At 32.0% G+C, this 23129-nt stretch overlaps 1 protein-coding gene across 4 annotated transcripts in view; it reads left to right on the forward strand.

Annotated features, from left to right (window-relative positions):
* The window catches only part of LOC126740252 (integrator complex subunit 2-like), a 57191-nt gene that overhangs the window by 9657 nt on the left and 24405 nt on the right, over nucleotides 1-23129 (forward strand). For 2 of the 4 annotated variants that reach the window (XM_050446190.1, XM_050446192.1), the window contains exons 6-12: nucleotides 1176-1458; nucleotides 4261-4487; nucleotides 4594-4885; nucleotides 8682-8847; nucleotides 8905-8988; nucleotides 9093-9261; nucleotides 9317-9514. In XM_050446190.1, coding sequence (XP_050302147.1) covers nucleotides 1176-1458; nucleotides 4261-4487; nucleotides 4594-4885; nucleotides 8682-8847; nucleotides 8905-8988; nucleotides 9093-9261; nucleotides 9317-9514 — 1419 coding nt within the window. Of the gene's footprint in view, nucleotides 1-1175; nucleotides 1459-4260; nucleotides 4488-4593; nucleotides 4886-8681; nucleotides 8848-8904; nucleotides 8989-9092; nucleotides 9262-9316; nucleotides 9515-20565; nucleotides 21231-23129 lie in introns of those variants that run through there. The other 2 variants (XM_050446191.1, XM_050446189.1) reach the window with 2 other exon arrangements.

A 23129-nucleotide genomic window follows, 5' to 3' on the forward strand; every position in this document is an offset into this window, starting at 1 on the left:
CTTACAATAAATTCTTTGCAGTAGAACAATTTAATTATCAAAACTATAAAAATTATACTTTTTTATTATGAAATTTAAAAAAAAAATCAGTAATTAGCACACTAAATGCAGAAAATTTGCAAAAACGCACATCAAAATTTCTCTTATGCTAGCCAGAACGACACTAACACGACCGCGCGACGGAAAGATAGTTAAGAGCACGCTTCTCAGAACAGAGAGTGGTCGTTCCGATTTTGAAACACCGGGACAATAATGACATTTCCAATATCGAAACTTTGGGAAAAAACGGGTTAAAGTTCTGGCTATTTTTGTCCACCGCCAATACAGTTCGTTACTGCAACACTTTACCCGCATATCTTTGGAATAATATAGATACCATCAAAACCTGGACTACAATTTATAATAATCTTAAATGCTCCATTCAATTTTACACTTCATACCTACTACATCCAAAGATTACCAGTATCAGTGAAGAGATAAATGAAAATAAATACTATAGTACTGAAGTATTTATACAGGGTGGTTCGAGTCATTACTAGGCTAAGGACATTACTTACGCTAAGGACAACTAAATGTCAATTGAGGTCAGAGACTTACTTTATGAAAACAGTCCCCAACATTTTAATTTTACCCTGCTAGTTTCTAGCTTAGAGGTTATGAGTCTAAACTTTCAACAGAAAGATGTGCCAAACTTTACAAACAAAGATTATTATAACTAGAATCGATGGGATAAAAATAAGTTAAATGTGCTAACTCCTGGTAAATAAATCCGTTCTTTCTAAAAGTTTTTTTGTTCTGATTATTGTGGGATGTTATGTGTACGTTTTTTCTTTTTTGATTGTAAATCGTAGAATAATAGAGTAGAGTAGAGTAGTCTCGCTATCTATGTAATGTGTTTCAAAATATAATTAATAAATTAAACAAAAGACAAGATTATTATTATAAATTTTATATTAGGCGAATATAATCAAATTTAAAAGATAGTACCTACTGGAGGAGATTAATTTTTAGCTTCTTCTTATTAGCTTCATTAAGCTGCCATAGTTTCCTTGATTAGAGTCGATTTAAAAAAAACACATGAAATATATTTTTGAAAAACGTAAATCATCTAAAATTATTAACAATCCACCGAACTTTCCGGTGATTCCATCTTACAAGATATATCCCTACTTTAGGTTCAATGGTTGGTCAGAGAAGAAGCTTACTTTGAATCTGCCAGCGGAGTATCAGCCTCATTTGGGGAGATGCTTTTGTTGATGGCTATTCATTTTCACAGTCAACAGCTCAGCGCCATATGTGAGCTGACATGCGCTACCCTTGGTATGAAGATCGCTATTCGTCACAACAATATGAACAGAATGAAACAAGTGTTTACCCAGGAAATTTTTACGGAGCAAGTAGTGACAGCACATGCCGTAAAAGTGCCAGTTACGCAAGGCTTGAATTCTAATATGACTGGTAAGTTTTTATTTTTCCTTTTATTTATTCATACAAATTGTTACAACACCCAATATAGTAAATAAAACAAGTTTACATAGTAAACAAGTATAATAACTATAATGTGATATACAAATCCGATAAAAATAATAGCGTTAACAATACAATAACCAAATGATAAATGCATTTATCGTTAAAAAACAAAAAGAAATATGCAAGAAAAATATAGATCTATAGATTAATAACACCTCTAATACATGATACATAGTTACAGACAATTTATTTATTATGAAATCAGTAAAATTATAGTCTATTAGTTTATAGCGAAATAACCAAACACAATGATAACTCATGGAGCCAAGAGATTTCTTTGTCTCGTAATATTAAATATTTATAAGAATTTCTAGGAGTATATGATGAAAAAGAAAATCTCTGAGTTTTGCATTAAAACCTTTTTGTTTTTTTTTAATTGTGAGTTTACGGTTATCCTTTTTTTTAACCTTTTTGTAAGGGCTCGTAAAAGTTTTTCGTTCTTTTTGATATCTTATTATTTCAAAAAGTTTTTCTAACAAAATATTAGTAGCATTTTATGTATTTTGTGACTCTATAACCGTATCCCAAGTGCAATTTCTTATGTTGTGTTTTAGTAAGTCATATGTAAATTTCAGTGTGTATCAATTTTTAAATTTTTGTCAGTTAGATTTGCTATAATTGGGTGGTAGTTATAAACAAAAGTTTGAAAAAAACAAAAATCACAATGTAAAATCCCACACTACATATGCATATACTTCCTATATATTATATACTTCACTAGATATACAGTGACCACCTAAAGTTCCGCATAAATTCGATAAAAATTAGAGACATGATTTTTTAAGAAAACGCTCGAACCCGTCGATTTTTATTTTAAGTTGCGCATTATTTCACATAAATTTGTGTACGCAAAAAGAAGTAAGGGAACTGTTTAATGCCAAATACCTAAACCATCTTATTTCTCAGTCAACAGTTAGTAGAATAGAGCACAAATTCATAACTTCAGGTCATGTTAGGGATTTGCCAAGATCAGGTCGTCCAAAAATTTCTGAAGAAACAAAATTAAACGTTCTGCTTTCCGTCAAAGAAAATCCAAATAATGCAACTTCACAAATTTCAGTTGATAATAATATAGCCGGAACGTCAGTAAGCCGCATCTTAAAAGCAAATGAATACCACCCTTATAAAATTAGACTAATACACGAATTAAATGAGGACGATCCTGATCGAAGAAACCAATTTTGCGAGCAAATGATGGACATTTGCAATAATAACCGTCAGTTTGTGTTACAAGTTTTGTTTTCGGATGAAGCAACTTTTTGTTTAAATGGTGTCGTAAATCGGCAAAATTGTCGGTACTGGTCAGTGTCAAATCCACACTGGGCAACTGAGGCTTCTACACAGTACCGTAAATCTATTAATGTTTGGGCTGGTATCGTCGAAAATAAAGTAATAATAGGGCCGGGCCATACTTTTTCGAAGAAATCTTAACAGGACAACGCTAATTGAATTTTCTTTAAGAAGATCTTATCCCTGCTTTGGCTGTCCTATACCCAGACGAACAAGACCCTGCTGTCCCGACAGATAATTTGTGGTTTCAGCAGGACAGCGCACCGCCACATTTCTAGGAAGATGGATAGGACGAAGAGGGCTAATAGAGTGGCCGGCCAGGTCACCAGACCTAAATCCCTGCGACTATTTTCTATGGGGGTACGTAAAAAGTAAAGTTTATATTGAGAAGCCAAACAACGTAAAAGAATTGAAAAAGAGAATTAGATGATATGAAATTAGACGTATATCACCCGAAATAATTGTTAGTGTTTTACATGAGTTTGTAAACCGTCTTGCTTTCTGCCAAGAAGTAAATGGGGATCAGTTTTCACAGTTTATAACATTTTATCCTCCATTTTATCTTAATTTGTAAATAGACGTACTTACTTGCTTTTTTATTGGTAAATATTTCTGAAACAGTTGAGTTTTGAGATAAGGTGTGTTATTCGAAATGTATATATGCTTAGAATTTCGCCTATATTTCATAAATGCAATAAAAAATATAGCATTCCATTTAAAAAAATGACCGATGACGTCATATCTTTTTTTTGTTCCACCCTGTATACAAAAATTTATGTGAAATAATGCGCAACTTAAAATAAAAATCGACGGATCCGAGCGTTTTCTCAAAAAATCATGTCTCTAATTTTTATCGAATTTATGCGGAACTTTAGGCGGTCACTGTATACTTCCTATACTACACTGTCGCTTTATAATACTCTAGATTAGTCTAATTAAAGAGGTTAAGCTGCATTTCTTTCAAAATATTGTATTTTTATGTTATTTGGGCACCGGCGTTTTGCTTCGTAAAAAATCGCATTATAGCGACTTATTTGTTAAGTAATTATTTGTTTTTGTTCTATATACAATAGGTAAATTTCTTTTTTGGGGGCCGAAATTCTTATGTAGTATATTATAGACAAAGCATTAAGTTAAAAAGATAATGAAAATGGTTTACCGATTTTCCGATCTCTTTAGTTTGAAATCGTTATAAGAATGTGAGTATATAATGTCGAGAGCAAAATAAGTCTGTTTAACAATTAATAGAAAACTTAAATTGTAACATTTAAGAAGCCATTATAAAACAAAAATTGGTAATATATTTGATTTGTGTTTATTTCGGCGACTACCGGTAGAGACTGCTCCGATTTTTTGTAGCAGTTTTGCGAGAAATTTTGCTATTTACGTATGTAATCGTCATACGTAAATAGCAAAATTTGTTTTTTAATTTATTTGCAGGTTTTCTACCAATTCATTGTATTCATCAACTTCTAAAGTCAAGAGCATTTGCCAAGCATAACGTAAATATTAAGAATTGGATCTATAAACAAATATGTACCAGTGTAAGCCCTTTACACCCGGTGTTACCTATGCTTGTTGAAGTATATGTTAATAGTATTATGCTACCTAACGCTAAGAATGCTGAACAAGCTAATAAACCTCTTACAGAAAATGAAATTCGCAAAGTAAGTTAAAAAAAATTACTAATTCCCATTATGTTTTGTTTATTTGGCATATTGCATCCTCTTTTTCTCAATTCAATGTTATTTTAACCAACAAATACTATTTTAGGTATTTCAAAGTTCAATTTTCGGTCAATACTTTGATAAACGTCAATCTATATTCACCATGGACTTCGACTTAAGCGCTGAAAACCAAGATGTTGTGGTCGACAGCACCAGTTTAACGCCTCAACTTCTACTACTATACTACCTTTTGCTTTACGAAGACTGTCGATTGAACAACGCACCTGCGCTGACATCGAGCGGCAGGAAAATTAAGCAATATACCCCGGAATTTATGTCTGAATTGCCTATAAAATATTTACTGCATCAAGCCCAGAAGGATCAGAGTTCATACTCGGGTAAGTGATTGCTAAGTGATTAATAGGCCTAATTATTTATTGGTATAAACTTTTTCATTATGGTAGTAGGGACAGAAAACAGATTGAATATGAAATAAGTTTTCACAATTTTAATATTTTTTTTTTAAATCTATTAATTCAGGAAATTTGCCTATAACAAACATGTAAACAAAAAAGTAATTCGTTTTTTACATATTTATAAAGTAGAAAATAATAGAAATGTATGTAATAATTCTTCTAATACAGCATTCTTAGAATAGCACAACCATATATTGAAAACCGAATTAAATTTAATTATGTTTAAATGAAAAAAAATGTTCTTTAGAAAGAAAAACATTTTCTTTGTAACATTTTTAATAGAATTATTACATAAACAAACAATATATTAAAAAAGCATACAAATGATCAGTGGCGTACCCAGCTTCTGAAGGCATGGTATGGAAGGAAGGTATGAATTGGCCTTGAAATAAATTTATTGAGAATTATACTCTTATAAAAAGAAATATAAAAAACACCTCAGAGGCAATAATTAAATATTTTATAATTCAATCTATAGCATCTGCCTCACTACTTTTCTCAGTTATAATTTTTAATACAACTAAAGACTAGAGACTAATTAATTCAGCGTATCTTTTACTAAATGCAGCCCTTTTTATAAAAATAGGCGCAGCTCCATTCCATTTCTGGTACCCAGAAATTCTAAGTGGAATATCTAGAAAATAATTTTATTATATTAACCTGACAAAAAATTGCCGCTATAATTTTAATTAATTCATGATTTTCAACAATTTTTGTATTTTTATTTATTGTTTTCTTTACAATCACAGGAAGAATCCAGGGATTTAACCAAATCTGCCTTCGAAAAATTATAGCCTACTCGTCAATTAACCACATTGGTTGAATACTAGCCGCTTTTTTCTCTTCCCATTCAATCTGATTGATCTACTTAAAAAACATAATAATAATTTGTAATATTTATGTATTTATTACATTGCTTGTAAATACATATAAATTACAAATAAACACAATTAAATATATTCTTGCATGTCTTTTTATCAATAGCAAACATGAAACAAATACCTGCATCATCAAGTCATATTCTAGTTTAATCTTATTTGCATAATTATATAACGTTAAACTAGCATACGTCTCGTTTTAATGTTTCTAAATTTATCCAATATTATGTTAAAATATTTTTTTTTATAATCTGGTTCAATACTTAAGATAGACAGATCATTTAATCTCCCTTCAAGCATGGTTGACATTGCATATGATTTTATTTCTTTTTAAAAGAAATATTTTAAGATGTGGATTTTAAATTATTCGCCATTAATAAGGGAAATATTTCCTCAGTACTATTTTCTTGTGAAAGTTCTTTAAAAAATGAGCAAATATTTTTATACTCATCCAATATATCACTAATATAAAGCATATTTTTTATTATGTCGGTTTAGTTGAATTAGTTACCATCACAGACCGCGTTAGTATTAATATTAATTTATTTGAGGTGATAATATTATCAGTAAAAAAAAACGGATTAACTAGAGTTGTCTTTAAAATAAAAAAGAAATTTTTCTTATTGACTTTAAATGTAGTAAGGTGGTTAATAGGATAAAGCCTACTTTTTGAAATTAAGGATGGTGCATACCATGTTAGAAGAAGTTAAAATAATTGAAATATTTTTTAGAAGTAATAGATGTGCTAATAGAACGGATAAATTATTTATTTATTTAAATGGTAAATCGCAAAAGCAATATTGAAAATACCGTAGGCAACGAAGGTTTGGAAGTAGCTATTCTAGGGCGTGTTAATGTCGATTCTTCGTTAAATACCCGTCAATTAGAAACTGTACCAGATGTTAGTCGACGTAGTATTCAAAAAACTCTAAAAGCTCATGACTTCCCTCCATGCCAAATACATCTTATACAGGAACTGAATCAAGACGATTTTGATTGGCGATCACAATTTTGAGAAATTATGAGTGAACGAATTATTAACGATGCAAAGTTTTTGTTAAAAACGTGTTTCTCTATTTAGAGCTCCTTTTTTTTAAATAGCATAGTGTGAGTATATTGTGAAGTACCCACCCAATACCCATAAAAAAATCATGTTTGGGGAAAATTTAGTCGGTCCATTTTTCTTACCTTGAGCTACCTAGAGCTGCTACAAAGGGCCATTGATCCAACATTAACAGCCATCATTGAAAATCAAAATGGCACATATATAAATGATATTTTAATATTTCAGCAGGATGGCGTTACACCACACTATACGTTATTCTTCGGACAATATTTAGTTCCGATGTTTCCAGAATGATGGATTGGAAAAAGAAGTACTATTAAATGTCCTCCACGATCGCCAGAATTATCACCTCTAAACTTTTTTCTTTTCGACTTAGAAGATTTATAGCACAGAATTTTATATGAGCCTTAATAGTATATTTTATTACACACACTTGACGCTGACAATAAATTCTACTTTGACAGTTACCTAGGTTATTAAAACAGACAACAAACATCACTATGAGGAAATTGAAGACAAATATCAAAGCCTCCTACCAATGAAATCTTAATTTTGTTAATTTTATTTATTTATCTTGACGAACATAAACATGCTATACGTGCTTGAAGAGCATTTTTAAAAGGAAGTTTGAAAATGCAAAAATTTTATATGGTACCCATAAGAAAAACAAATTTTGTTATTGTATATTTTATAATTAACAAGATATAAAGGATTTTACAAAACGCACTTTTCCCTTTTTTTCTGTGTATCCGTTGCTATTCCGAGTTAAAAGAAGTAGATGATAGATTATTTATAGGCACTAAGTTGATTGACAACTTCTTCCTCATTTGGTCCACCCTGTATCTTTAACGGTTTCATTTTTAACTGGACTCCCTGTTTTTATACTTATATAGTTGAATTTAAATGGTTGTTTATATATTTATTCGACTTTTCGGTCGGTCTTATGAGGTCATCCTAATGAGCAATACAAACAACTCTATATAGGATCAATGCGATATATTTAACTGTATGTAGTCTAGCCAAAATTAAAATAATTCGCTTAGTTTAGATAATCTCGTTTTTTTTTAAAGTATTTATTAATACTTTGTTATATCTATAATATTTTATTAAATTTTATTTTGATAAGAAGATTTTATTTTTATATGTATTTTTTGCACTCTATTATTGGAGTTTCTCTGTTGAGTGATGTAAATAAAATAAGTATATAAATGAGTTGTCTGTGTTTAATAAGAAATAAACACATCAATCAACAATCATATCAAAAAACATTAATGGATATCAGCATATTCAATTAATGTTTTTATTTATTGATGTTTTTTTGTCGTTAAACGCAGACGAGCTAACTAATTTATAATTATCCGGAGGATATCCTCAGAATGAGGTAAAAACGTCAAAAGCATATAAGCAGAGAAATCAAACCACCATTTTAGTGCAAATTTAATAATTTTACTAAAAAATAATAGATGGGAAATATATCATATAATCCAGAATCCACATTTTTTTTCTAATCCAAAACAAAAAAAAAGTAGTTCTTTAATTAACCGTAATTACATTTAACTTACTTGTAAATTTGCACCTTTTGACATTAAAAAAAGTCAATTATATAAATAATTTTTCCTTACTGACCAGATCGACGAAATTACGCAAAAATTAAATATAGTAATTTACAGAGTCCAAAAGGGCGAATTACATTAGACATGCAATTATCAGAACATTTACTGTAGTACCCCATAAGCAGCGAATGTTTTATTTCTATTATCGCATTAAATTTTAGGTCTTTTCGGACATTTGCTTAAGCTTCTTGCGACACACTTTCCACATCTTACTTTAGTAGAAGACTGGCTAGACGATATGTCAATATGTACTGAGAAAAAACCACATCAAATTTCTGAATTTATTGTTGTATCAGCTTTTAATGATATCGAAGTTAATCCTTCAAGGTATTTGTTGCTAAACTAACCATATGCGGTTAGACTGAAGAATTGTTATATTTTTAGGTGTGCAAAACTACTTCAAATGATGTTAAAGGTAGAGGCAATAGATATTTGGCCATTTGCAGAAAGTTTTACTCAATTTATAAGGTAAATTGTATGCTTCGTACCCAGAAGGTTGTTAGTTAAAACAATGATTATGGTCGAAATTACATTTCATCAATTCAATCAACTTCAATATTAACTTCTTTTAGGAAAGTTCTTGAAATAAACACCCCCAGATTTCTCCAAGACCTCTACAAAGATGTTTGGCTAAGACTAAACACTGTTTTACCGCGAAGACTTTGGGTTCTAACCGTTAAAAATTTAGTAGATGATTTTTCTTTTATGACCAAGATTGATGTGGCCGAAGATGCATTACAAGTAACTATTTCCTTACTTGTAATTATTATATGTTTAACACAATAACTTTTCTAAGGTTATGCGGTGTGATGAACGGGTGTTTCGTTGCGCCCCGATTTACGCCATAGTTCTTCGAGTTCTTCGGGCCAGTTTAGCATCTTCAAAAAGTCAATTAACACAACACTTACAAGCCAATCCACGCCTGGACGCTCACGGACAGGTGGTAAGCGAACCAGATCGAGAGGAGATGTGTAGGGCAGCGATTGCGGCACAGGTAAGTGTTAATTTTTGAAAATTTATTTATTTATTTATAAAATTATTATGATTTATATAAGTGAAGTGAATTTTTCTACTTTTCAAAACAATTTTGGTTTTATTTTTACACAATTGAAAAAAAAAATTAGGTTGTTGACTTCCGATAGTTTACGAGATCCCCACAGCAACCACGATGTTTATTTTGTGATGCTAACTTTATGTTACTCTTTTTGTTTTATTTGATTATATATTTACTCTGGCCTTACGTGAAAAAGTGAGTACGTGTGCGGTAGAAACGGAGAATGAAAAATGTTATAAGGTCTATGTGCTGCGTTTACGTGCGGCATAAATGAGTTAAGCGAGGCCTTATTTTTTGCTAATGTAATTTGTGTGTGGTTCCCGCCAGGACACGAAAATGTTTTAAAAATAATTTATTTAAAAATAAAACTTAAAAATCTATTCACATTCAATTTTATTAACTTTTGTCTAAAAACAGTTATACCAGGTGGTGCGTTGCCGAGCGGAACATAGGAAATCCCATGTAAATTTAAAGAGGGGGCCAATTACTGGCTTCCCCGTACATTTTACAGAAAAAATATAAGATAACTTTTTGAAGAGACCAATCTGGCAAACCCTCGTGCAAAGTTTCAAAAAATTTTAATAAGCGAATCTTAAATTATTCAATTAAATGTAATTGCAAAATTACCAAATTTTCGATTCAGGTAAAACCAGACACCAGCCATCAGCAAAGAATTTGTTATATGGCTTTGTCAAATCTGACCTGACGTACAGCCGAATACAATAAATTTAATAGTTGAAATGGACGGAATGGGCTTGGTGGGGAAATAAACTGAAAACATTTCAAATACTGCTCTAAAACTGTTTCCCGCATAATGCCACTTAATTATGGCTATTTTTTCGTCGATTGAGAAATTCATACTTGTTTTCAAATATGAACTGTCACTGATTTATTGACACTTTTCCTCACGTCAGTGACAATATTCATTTTACTGGTGCCCGTTTGGTTTTACCTGAACCAAAAATTTGTTAATTTTGCAATTACATTTAATTTAATAACTTAAGATTCGCTTATTAAAATTTTTTCAAATTTTGCAGAAGGATTTGCCAGTCTCTTCAAAAAGTTATCTTACATTATTTCTATAAAATGTACAGGGAAGCCAATAATTGACCCCCTTAAAATTTACATGGGTTTTCCTATGTTCCGCTCGGCGACGCACCACCCGGTATAATGTCTATATCGAAATTTATAAATTAGCGTAGGTTTTTGTCGATTTCAAATGTCACGCTTTGTATAGTTCCTTTATTCCAGATTATTAGATGTCTTTTTTCGGCTTCAGTATCACTATGCTTTTCTTCTAACTTAATAATTAGTTCTTCCACAACCGTATCGATTGTTACTTCCTTTCAAATATATTCTTTTTCAAACCTTTTAGCTCGTTCATACCTAGACTTCCATTGTTGTATGAGGGATTCTAAAAAATCTCTACAATATTGTATAACATCATTGAAATGAAATTAGACTTTACATTTTATTTAATTCAGTCCAAACTAACTCGAGTTGGGTTTATGTCAGGATGATATAGAGATAATCATAATATATCTAAACCTTTTGCATTAAACAGTTAATCTATTTTATATCTTTTACTCACTTTACTTAAGTAGTCACTCAACCTCTATTGCCATTTAAGATTTTCGAGAGGGAAGTTTTGGGGGTAAGGCGTTGAAAAAGGAAAAGTTATTTCTAGATAAAAATTGTTTCCCTTCGGTAATAAAATATTACGTGTCCTTGCAATTTTATAAAAACCTAACACGTTTCGAGATAATAGGAAATTATATATTTTTTATATCTATGCAAACATAACAATTACAGTGTACCGTAGGTATATAACTGTGGTATAAAGTATTGGGTACTAGTTAACATGTAACCTTATAGAAATGCAACAAGTTGCATATTATGGCTTCTTTAAATAGTACAATAGAGTGTGCACTACAGCTTGTACACCTTACAAAAAAAAACTTTGCAGATACAACCATAAGATATTTCGAATGTCAAAGGAGTACGAATGACAAAAAAATGTAGTTATTTAATATATACTTTCCTACCAATAAAAAATTTTCCCAAAAAAAAATCATCAGATAATTGGTAGGTACTCACTTTCTAGCCTAGAGGTCATTAATTCCCGTTGGGAATTCACTTGCCAAATTACCCTGCCAACAAGTCAAGATTACTAGGATTGTACTTGTATACCCTATGCAACTTCTCCGATTTTCACATACATATTTCCATTTAAGACCCACGCTATTGAAATGATTTTCTAAACTATTTATACATGGCGCAATAAGGATCAAAAATAAACAAAATCCAATAATTAAACTAAATATACTGCTTAAGTCACATACAAAGTACATAACGGATATTATATACATAAATAAAAAATGAAAAACAATAAGGAGAATAATAATGGGACTGCGATAAAGTTGACAACGGATAAAAAAATTGATATGAATTTGTTACCTAAAATACATTATAAGAAATTCTTTGGACACTACAGAGCGAACCGGTCTGTAGCTCAAATTAAAAGATATGAACGTTGATATAATACAATAACTTTTTACACTGACAGTAAGAAACAATCTACAGGGTGTTGCATTAGAGGCTGACCAGCTGCTACAGGGTGGAAAATTTTAAACAAACAGAAAATCCTCAGGTAAAATTTAAGTAGTTTGGCCCTAAAGAAACATCCTGTATGAATAGAACTTAATCATAAGCTTAATATAGATGCTAGAATAGAGTTGAGTATTTGTGTGATTGTTGTGGCATTAGCATTACAAAATTAAAGCTGATAAGACATACTATATGTATGGATGATCAAATTGGATCATCCTGAAATCCTTATATGAACCATAATAATGCTTTAGGGGTTGCAAAATTAAATACCCTAAAAAACATGGGTTGTCCCTAACTTTACATGTTTAAGGTTAACACCCTTAAAGGATAGCTTGTACACAGCATAATGAATTGCTTTGTTGCCAATTGCTACATTCAAACCCAATCTAGTTTTCAAGAAGTCAAGTTTTTTGAAAATATCATTATTTTTATAAACAAAAGGTGAGGCTTAAAAATCAAAAAGCTTCCTTGATTTATAAAGATACTTAATCTGAAATTATATAAAAATTATGAATTTACATCCTGCTTGAGGCAGCAAAAAATTGTGTTTTTTGGTAAATTATTGGTAATGAGAAAGCAACATTACCAAGGGATAAAATAGCAAAATAGGCAATAAAATCAAACATGTGATTGGGCCGCACGGTAAAGGTTGCTTAAGTTGTCGTAGTTCTATGTGTTATAAGCCTTCCTGGCGTAGTTGTCAAACTTCTTGTTAATTTTTTTTTAATGGCATTACTCGTATACAACATTTTTGAATGCATGGCAAACATTAAAAAAAAATACTCTTAGAACAAATGAAGTTTACACTTTAATGTGGCAACATCGGTTCAACTGTCAACGCATAACCCCAAAGGATGGTTTGTGGATAGCATAGAGAACAATGTAGTTGCCAAATGTTTTGTTTTGATCATATTTTATATCTTTTACTACTTGACTTACGGACTTTTATTTTATTATAAAGTTGCAGTTTTAATATATTAAAGCATTTACCGTTCGTTAGGTGTGAATTTAAATATTCGATGCATAAAAATAGCCAACTGTTTTATTTTAAACGTACACACTAAACACGATCACTTAAGGCTACTAGAAATATTTCTTTGCACTGTTGATCTTTTGACCACAATAAAACCCTAATTATCTGTTCGGTCATAAAAAGATCTAAAATTCTCATATTTGTTGTCAGAGACGCATTAGAAATTTAATATTTACCTGCATTAAAAATATAAATATGTGTATACATTTATATTTTTATATAGGTTGATCTTTTGACCACAATAAAACCCTAATTATCTGTTCGGTCATAAAAAGACCTAAAATTCTCATATTTGTTGTCAGAGACGCATTAGAAATTTAATATTTACCTGCATTAAAAATATAAATATGTGTATATATTTATACCTGTGTTTAGTCCGAATTAAAACTTGGATGCTAGGTTTGTAAGTATTATGCCTATATTTACGTCTCTAAGTACCTATCTAGGGGCTAATATAAATAATAAGAAAATAAGTGTGATAATTTAGTTCTAATTAAGTTCTTTACAAGTTAACTTAAGTGGCTGTTGTTGTAAGCAAGTTGTTTTTTGTGGCGTTATACCGCAAAAATGGGGCGATCATGGGCGGGTTCTGATAGTGGGCTAACCTGTTGTAATACCTTTAAAGAAGGCATTTTTCGATACTCGCAAGTTTCGATACTAAAGAAATAATAAAAAATGTTTACCAATCTTTACTGTCAAGAGATTTTAACTCTGGCGAGGCTGCAGCTGATACCTGTGCGTTGACAAAAACACCTTTGTCTACAGTTAAGGATTGTAGCGGGTTTGTTGGATGAACGTACTTACTTAACGTAAGTCCACCTAACTTTTGACGGGTATCCGTCAACCCCCACACTATTTCTTTGTACAGTTATAGGAAAAAAGCCGACAAAAAATGCTTTGGGCGCCACTCTAATTAATTAAAAGAGCCCTCAGTCTACTCTAGCCTCTCAGGTAAGCCTTTAAACAGTAGAGAAACCAGGTAGGTATTGAAAGTAAACTGTCCAGTTATTATGCAATCTTATTATTATGAATCTTTATCATGAAAACAATACGATAACAGGTTTGGTTCTTAAATTTAAAGAAAAATCATTCCTTAAAATCGAACAATCCCCAGTTACCAATTTCTATGATTTAGCACAGACAGTTATTTGGGAAAATGTACCGGAAAATTTAGCACTTTACTAGTGACTAAAAGCGGTATGATTAAAGAGAGGAGGTTATGGTGTTTATATACAAGCAGTTACGGGTGACAATCGTGAAGCAAAGCCAGAAACTCAGCCCCAATCAAGCGAAGCAAAATCAATCAATTGGTCAACATTTACCCCTGCTCTCTTAATATATGAACGGTAATTATAATTTCATGAACACGAAGAAAAATAAGCCTAAATAATAATTAATAAACGCGGCTACTGCCTGCCCTACAAAACACGAAGAAAAATAGTATCCAGGCACCAGTTAATAATCGCGGATGTTGCTTGTCCCATAAAACATGAAGAAGAATGGGCCCAAACAACAGTTTCAACATAAAATAAAACGGAACGGGACGGAACGATATTATTAGCAATTGGAATACGCGGCCGGTCAACTGTCAACAGATGGCTCTTACCTAACCCAATTCACACTGTCAACGTCAAGACATAAATTAACCTAAATATTGAAAATTGAACGATACTGAAACACGGAAAAATTATTGGTACTTTATTATTGTACTTATATATAATATGTATAGTACTTATATTATTGGTACTATTGCTCGAAGGGTATGGTATGACCTCCACGAATGTCTCGGAATCGGAATGGTAGTCGGTACTCGGAATGGTACCCAGTCTGGTAAACCTGGCGCCTTTAATATCCACGGCAGTAATTTAGCAACGCGAATTTTATGAACCATTTTCGGGATTAGAATTCGGGTCAAAAAACTGCAATTGAGGAAACTCAAAGGAAATTGACTTCTTCATCGCGAAAACGGCATGAATGAACAAGAGGAGACATTATATGGTAAACAAACTCAATTTCAGTCCTCAAAACCCCAGGTATTTTAAGTGAAAACAGGACACAAGTGTTGACCACACGTGTTCAAGAAAACCTGGCTTTTCGGAAAAAATATGGGAAAGTGTAACATAGTTTATCATATGTATTGCACAACAAGTCATGTCCCTTCTTTTAGGAGGCCTTTCTAAAGTATGTACGCTTCAGAACTTGTATAAAAGAAGATGTAAACAGTATATATAAAATGAAAGAAAATTCATGAAAATAACTGAAAAACATAAACTGTAGTGATGAAAAACTATCAGTTCTAGGCATTCAGTGCTCCTCATTGTCCTAAGAATAACCAGGACTAAAAATCACGAAGAGCAGGGATCACAACACAGTTGACGGAGGACTGGGTACAACCGTTTATTTATTAATTAACAATGTTTATAATTACAAGCCACCTATAACCCATAGGTAAAGCTTAAAACACACATTACTTTCAGGTAAATTCTGGAATTAAATATTAACGGTGCAAAGCTTTCTGGTAAGATACTGCCTGGGTTAACCAATATTTTTATAAAATAAAAACAAAATCTTGTAACTTCATTACATGACATAATTGTGAAATCCTCAATTGCCAAGAGGGGAAAGGTTCCTCCCATACACAGGGGTCCATGATCGCCTATTTTTATTCGACCTTTTTTAGTTTTCCGGATTGGCTGGAGTGGAACTAGCGCCTTCTGAACAGTACCTTCTTTGCCACATTTTCAACACTCCAACTGGCAGCTACGTCCTCTCTTAACCTCCTTAATGACCCTCAAAATTGTCCTTTCCGGGAATCACTTCCGGACACGAGTCTCGCCCTTGTTCCTGTTCTTGTCAGCTTCGAATTCAACTTATTAGTGGTCCATCCAGGAATGCTTGAAGTGCCAAACACCAATACAAAAATGTAATTCGAACTAATTTGGCTAACGTATTTTTTTTGTTTTATTACTTTTGATTTTCTACAACTCATTGCGTAATAAAATTTCTTTTAAATTCTCTTTATTTAAAAAGCCCAAAAGTCTAATCCCAAAATGCTCATGATCAAATTTTACAGATCTTAAATGTCTTAATAACACGAACGAAAGAGGTTAAGTTATAATAAAAGATACTAATTTAAAGTAACTTATGATTGACAAATGGTCCCTTTAGGGATATTTTTAACTTACTAAAGTTTGTTAATATCAGTTATAATAAATTTGATCATAAAATTCATAGACATTTTAAAAGTTTAATAAATCTTGCAATTGCCAGATAATTTTTATTTATATAGGAATAATCTTATACATATTGACTTTTTGACCTCCAAGTTTTTAATATTTTTAGCTAGCCGAACAATATTTATTTTTTAATTTTCGAATTTGGATTTAGTAGAACTTTAAGAAAAAACAATGACTCCAAAAAAGTAGTATGGCATTTAATAGGTTGTATTTTATTCAAACGAGACAGTCAGTTTTAGAATAATAGTGATTATTGTGATCGCTTTTGATTATAATTTTAATTAAATAGCATTGAACTTTAAAGATCGTTGACCCAATAAACAATGGCTTATTTCAATGCACATCTGGATATGGCTTCAAATTCTTGCAAGGACTCGCCTTAATATTGGCGACGATTTTTCAACTGCGCGTGGTAGACATGTTCCAGGTGTGAGTGACCATATCGGCCATAAAATCTCCAAATGCCTCACTAGGTGATCGTAGACTTCTTGTTCTTTTGTGGACATTTTTTGCACGATGGCAGCATCATCGCCTCTCAGAGCCAACGTACGGGCAGTTGTCTTGGTGATTCCCTGGATGACCAACCATTTGCTTTTGCAGCCTCCTCAAACTGACTTTGATAAATATTCCATTATTTAGTACTATCAAATTGAGGCGGTTTGAGGCGCATCAGGTCAACAGATTTATATATGATATTGGCACAAACTTCAATACAATACAATCGCTTTATTGTCAAAAAATTATGAATTTTTGTAGACAAAGCTAATATAAATAAATAAATAAATAAACACATCAGTACACAAAAACACAAGACATTTAGATTTTATACAAAATAGGTAACCTATTGTACATGGTCAAATTACTTATACAACTAAATGTTTATAAAGTCAGAAGTTGATATTAAAAAGAATATAAAACAATACAAAAATGTAAATTAGGTAAAAGAAGTTGAAGTTAAATTACGACTATTATCACAATATAGGTATAACTAATTCTAGGGATGGAGACTATAAAGTAAATAGGGCCAGTGTGTGTGTGGTATTTAAAAGGAAAGATAAAAAAAGTCTTCTACTGTGTATAAAGCCTTTTCCAATAGTAAAGCTTTTAAGGCATGGCGAAAACAGAAAAACGTTGTCATAGATTTAATCGTAAAAGGAAGATGATTGTGCATTTTTTTGCTCTATAGAGTATAGAAGTTTTTACTAATTTCGACCGTGGTGTTGGCAGATAAATATCATGCTCTGCTTTTCTAAGTGGATAGTTATGAGAAGGCCTCTTTGGAAATTCTGACACATGCTTTCGGATTAAGCAAACAGATTCAAATATAAAAACTGAAGGAAGAGTTAATATTCTATGTTTTTTAAAGTATTCTTGGCAGTGAGCTGTACTGTCAAGTCCCAGTAAATAGCGTATCGCTCTCTTTTGCAACTTGAATACGCGCTCAAATTGAGTGGCACAGCATGAACCCCAGAATGGAATGGCGTAACGAAGAAGTGACTCAAAAAGGGCAAAATAAACTGATTTAGATGTTAAAAAGCTTAATTCTTTGGAAATAGATCTTATGGCAAAACATGCTGAGCTTAACTTTGTGGATAAGGTGTCGATATGAGATTCCCATTTTAGAGAGCTGTCTAAAATTAGTCCCCAGAACTTGACAGATTCAACAGTATCCAAACTGGTATTTTGTAGAGTAAAAGGTTGAATGGTACTTTTATATGATACAACCTTGGTTTTAGAGATATTAAGGCATAAGATTGGAATTGCACCAGGACTTAATGGTAAGTAAATCGTTAGATATAGTTGCATGCAGAGACGTGATATCTGGAGTGCTCCAAGAAAAGCCGGTATCGTCGGCGAACAGATAAATTTTGCCACTGTTATCCAGATTGGCCATGTCATTAATAAATAGGAGAAACAAAATAGGGCCCAAAACTGAACCTTGCGGCACACCACATTCAATTGGTTGGCATGAAGATGTTGTCGTATCAACCTTCACGAGTTGACTTCTGAAACTAAGATATGACTTAAACCATTTGAGAGAAGATCCTCTAAACCCATAGTGTTGCAGTTTGTTAATTAAAATATTATGATTAACACAATCAAATGCCTTTGAGAAATCGCAGAAAACTGTAGCTGTGGAGTGTTGATTGTTTAGGCTAGAATAAACACTATTTAGGAGCGAAAACATAGCATCACTGGTGCATTTATTTCTTAAAAATCAAAATTGATTCGGTGTTAGAATTCTATATTTAAGCAAAAATGACAAAACCCTTTCTTTAACCAGTCTTTCTACAATCTTAGATAAAGTTGGGAGAAGTGCTATTGGGCGATAATTTGAGGCTTGATCTTTATCCCCTCCTTTATGCAGTGGAATAATAATTGCAGTCTTAAGGCAGCTTGGAAAGATTCCCCTTTGAAATGAGGTTTGCAAACATTTTGAGAGTTAGGCCATCTGTACCAGATGATGATTTATTTTTTATTTCGTTAATTGTACTTCGAAGGTCGGTGAATGATACAGGGGTGAAAAAGAAACTGTGCAGATTACCATTAAAAAGATACGAATGTGGATCGTGAGAAGGTGATATGGTGGTCATTAGGTTCTTAGCCACATTTAAAAAGTAATTGTTAAGGTCTTCCGGTGAAGTAGTGATAGTGCTAGGCGAGGAAGATTTATTTCTCAATTCGTTAACGATAGACCATGTTTCTTTGGACACGTCATTACCAGAATCAGTAAGCCTTTTGTTATAATAGGCATCCTTTGCAGCTTTTATTGTCTTGTGATAAACTCTTCTGTATCGCCTGACGTAATTGTGGAAAACGTCGCTGACGGAGAATTTTTTTAGATGCGATAATGAGCGCAAGTTGTTTGCTGATATACGTAAGCCACAAGTAGACCAAGGCTTATGATGTTTAATTTTTATAGGCCTCAAAGGAAAACACTTATCTGAAATATTTGATAAAGTCCTTGTAAATCTAGAAAACTCATCATCGATATCATCAGAAAGAAAATCCCAATTGCACTCAGGGCACTGATTCTTGAAAATTAATAAATTCTTGTCACCAAAAACACGGCCTAATCGACGTAAAGTATTTTTGTTTTTTGATTCCAAAGAAAATCTACAAATCGCAGCTTCATGATCAGAAAACCCTGCATTTAAGACAGTACAATAAACGAATGATGGAATAAATGATGACACAGTACAGTCGATTGTGCTAGAACTATTTTTAGTTATTCTGGTTGGAGAGCTGATGTGCATTTCTAAACCCAATGAATCAAAAATTGACTGCAGAGACTCTTGAGCAGCACACACACTGGTGAAGTCAATGTTAAAGTCACCACATAAAATCAATTACTTTTTATAGGTAGGGATTCCAGCAAGCTCAGTAGTTTTTGGCAGAAAATCAGCACATTAGCGTCCGGTGATCGATAAATACAAATAATGTAAAGGTCAAGTAAAGCGTTATGAACGATGGAAAATTCAAATTCTTTTTCAGATAATAAGATATCGAACTTAGTGACCGCTACAAAGTCGCTGTTGGTAGACATAATTTAGGTGCCGCCATGAGAAAAAATACTTCTTCGTTCTTGTTGTCCACTGCTGAAGGTGTATAGGACAGCTCATCAAGAGTGTTGACGTCTAATATTGCGATTCTGTTTTAAACTTTCTGGATCCTGTCCTCTATCAATGAAAGAAGCCAAAAGACTTTTCCAAAATGTCTTATTTTAATTCCTTTTTCAAATTGCCATTGTTTTCCAAAATCTCTTCTTCCATCTTTGCAGGATTTTCCAACAATTTAGCTTCCAGATTGACAGAATTCTCCACTAATTTAGATTACAGACTTTTCTTTTTTTTTTTGACAGAATTTTCTTGCAACTTTTATTTCAGGTCGTCGGAATAGTCTTCAGCTAACTCCAACACAAACTCGAACGCAACTCAACGGCATTTTTTTTTTAATCGCCCTGTATAGTGATCACGACACTGGTTCAAACGCATGAATAAAAAAGCGTAATTTGTCGCGACAATCAATTGCGTTATTAGCACATGACGTCGCCGTTGCAAATCGCTTCTGTAAAAGCACCTTTAGTTAACTTAACCTTACTAATTGATTTTCATTTGACAATGTTTTGTATTTATGTTTATTTTATGGTTCCTCTAGTTCTACTATTATTTAAAAACGAATAAAAAGTTATGAAATATTATCCGAATTTAAAAAAGAAATGCGTGATATAGAAGCCTGAGAAGTTTAAAAATGGCTAATAAAAGAAAACATAGTTCTGACTATTGTTCCTACAGGCATAGTGATAAAAGGAAGAGAAGAGAGGAAAGATCTTCACAGTCTGCTGAAACCTATAACAAAATCGAAGAATGTAAACAAGAATTATCAAGATTTTTAGAAGACAAGGCTAATATTAAGCAACAAAACGAATTTTGGACCTTTTATGAAAAATATCTAAACATACAAAAACTAAAACCCAGAGATCCAAATGTTGATCGGAATGTTATGTTAGACACTTACTTTCCTGAGAAAAAGAGTATATTATTGGAAAAAGTACCTGTTTTAAGTAAACATGGTGAAAAAATATCAATTCGGCCGGATGATTTTAATGAATTTTTGCTTATTATCTTAATATATAGAGATTTCCTGCAAAAGTCAAAATTCTTAAAATTGAAGAAAATCAGGACCAGTCAAGTAGAGTTACCTATTTTTCAATATAAAAAAGAGATAATAGATAAGTTAAAATCTGCGAAAGTTATGCTTATTGCGGGTAATACAGGTAAGTTAATAATTTTGATAACATATTTCAAAAGAGAAGCTTAATAACAGTCAATGGCATTTTATTATTAGATAGATAATTTTTTATAGATGCTTAAAACCTTATGTACTAATAAAAGAATTAACTACTTTATTAGCTTGGTTATGAGTGTAGTAAATGGGAATGTGTTTCCTGAATATTACTAGGCACTACAGTTCTTTATCATATTATAAGAAAGTATGTAGGAAAGATATGTCATATTTTTCATTTTTCTATCATACAGTCATATTCAGTCATTTATGAATAGTCACTTGGAAGTAGTTCGTTTCTCATATTAACTACCTACCCAATAACCTAAAAAATCCATAATATTATTACTATTCATTATAATATCTCGGACTGAGTTGGCAATACATATCTGAAAATGAAACTTTTTTATTTCTATATTCATTATATATTTTCTATTTTAAATACACTCTAGATCAAATTAGGAGACAGTTTTACCGCTAACCAAAACTCTTTATTTAACTCTTGACACATAATAATAATAAGCCTTTATTTCCAACAGGCAACTTGCCCAATAACAGGAAACAGTTGCAAAACAATGAAAAATATAGTTAAAAAAACACACAAACAAACCTAAAAGAATGAAAAGAAAAGAAGAAAAGTAAAGTAAAGTCGCAATCTCAAAAGTTATCCAAAAAATTAGAATAAATAACTATTAATATGATATAAAAACCCAATTATAAAAGTTTAACAAGATAATCACATATTCAACAAAATTAAATTAAATTAACTGCAATACACCTACTAACTATAACTTAAACATGTGGGTCTTAATCCCAAGAGTAATGATCCACCCAGATATCGACAATCACATGAACCAGAGAGAAATTTATATCGCACATGTGACAGATCCGATTAAATATAGCACATATTGTATATATCAGTGGCGATTTCAACAGAATGTTAGTATGACGCCTTGGCAGAAAGAATGTTAAATGAATGAAGATCATTCTTCTGAGATGTAATGGATGTAGATTGAAGCGTTCCAATAGTTGCTGATGATTAAACCCTCTTACCGGATATATGCCATCCTGCCTGAAGGCCAAAAACTTGGCAAATCTACACTGAACAGATTCAAGGAGACCAACACGATTTTGATAGAGTGGGTTCCATATAATGCAGCCAAACTCCAGTTTTGATCTCACAAAGCAACAGAAAAGCAGTCTTAATGTAGATTCCAAAGGAAAACTCTGAGAACTTCTAATTATGAACCCAAGCCTTCTCAGGCTGACTTGACTATTTTGTAGAAGTGTGGAACGAATGTAAATTCAGAGTCAAAGGTGATACCAAGATCAGTAATTTGCTCTAATCTACTCAAAATAGTATCATTAATAAAGTAATTAAAATTTAAGGGTGTTTTTGATCTAGAGTAACTAACCACACTACATTTAGCCGCATTCAAGCCTACCCTGTTAACAGCACACCATACCTCCAATGTATTTAGACAGTTCTGAAGAAAAACACAATCCTCCAAACCATATACATTTAAATATAGCTTCAAATCATCGTTTAAAAGCCAGCCTATGACAAGTGAGAGACTCAATCAAGTCATTTATAAAAAAAACTAAACAGGAGCGGACCCAGGTTCGAGCCCTGTGGCACACCCGACGTTACGTTAAAAAGTTTCGATTTAAAGCCCTGATATTCCACATATTGAGATGTACCAATCAAGTAGGAATGAAATAAATTAAATAATCTCCCTGAAAAACCATACTGAGTTAATTTATCCAGCAAAATATAGTGATCTATCCGATCAAAGGCTTTTTGGAAGTCGGTATAAATAACATCGACTTGAGTATTAACATCAAGTGATTCACAGATGTGGCTAGACAAACAGGATAAGTTAGTAACCCA

Source organism: Anthonomus grandis, chromosome 9, assembly GCF_022605725.1.
Source record: "Anthonomus grandis grandis chromosome 9, icAntGran1.3, whole genome shotgun sequence".
Classification (NCBI taxonomy): Eukaryota; Metazoa; Arthropoda; class Insecta; order Coleoptera; family Curculionidae; genus Anthonomus; species Anthonomus grandis.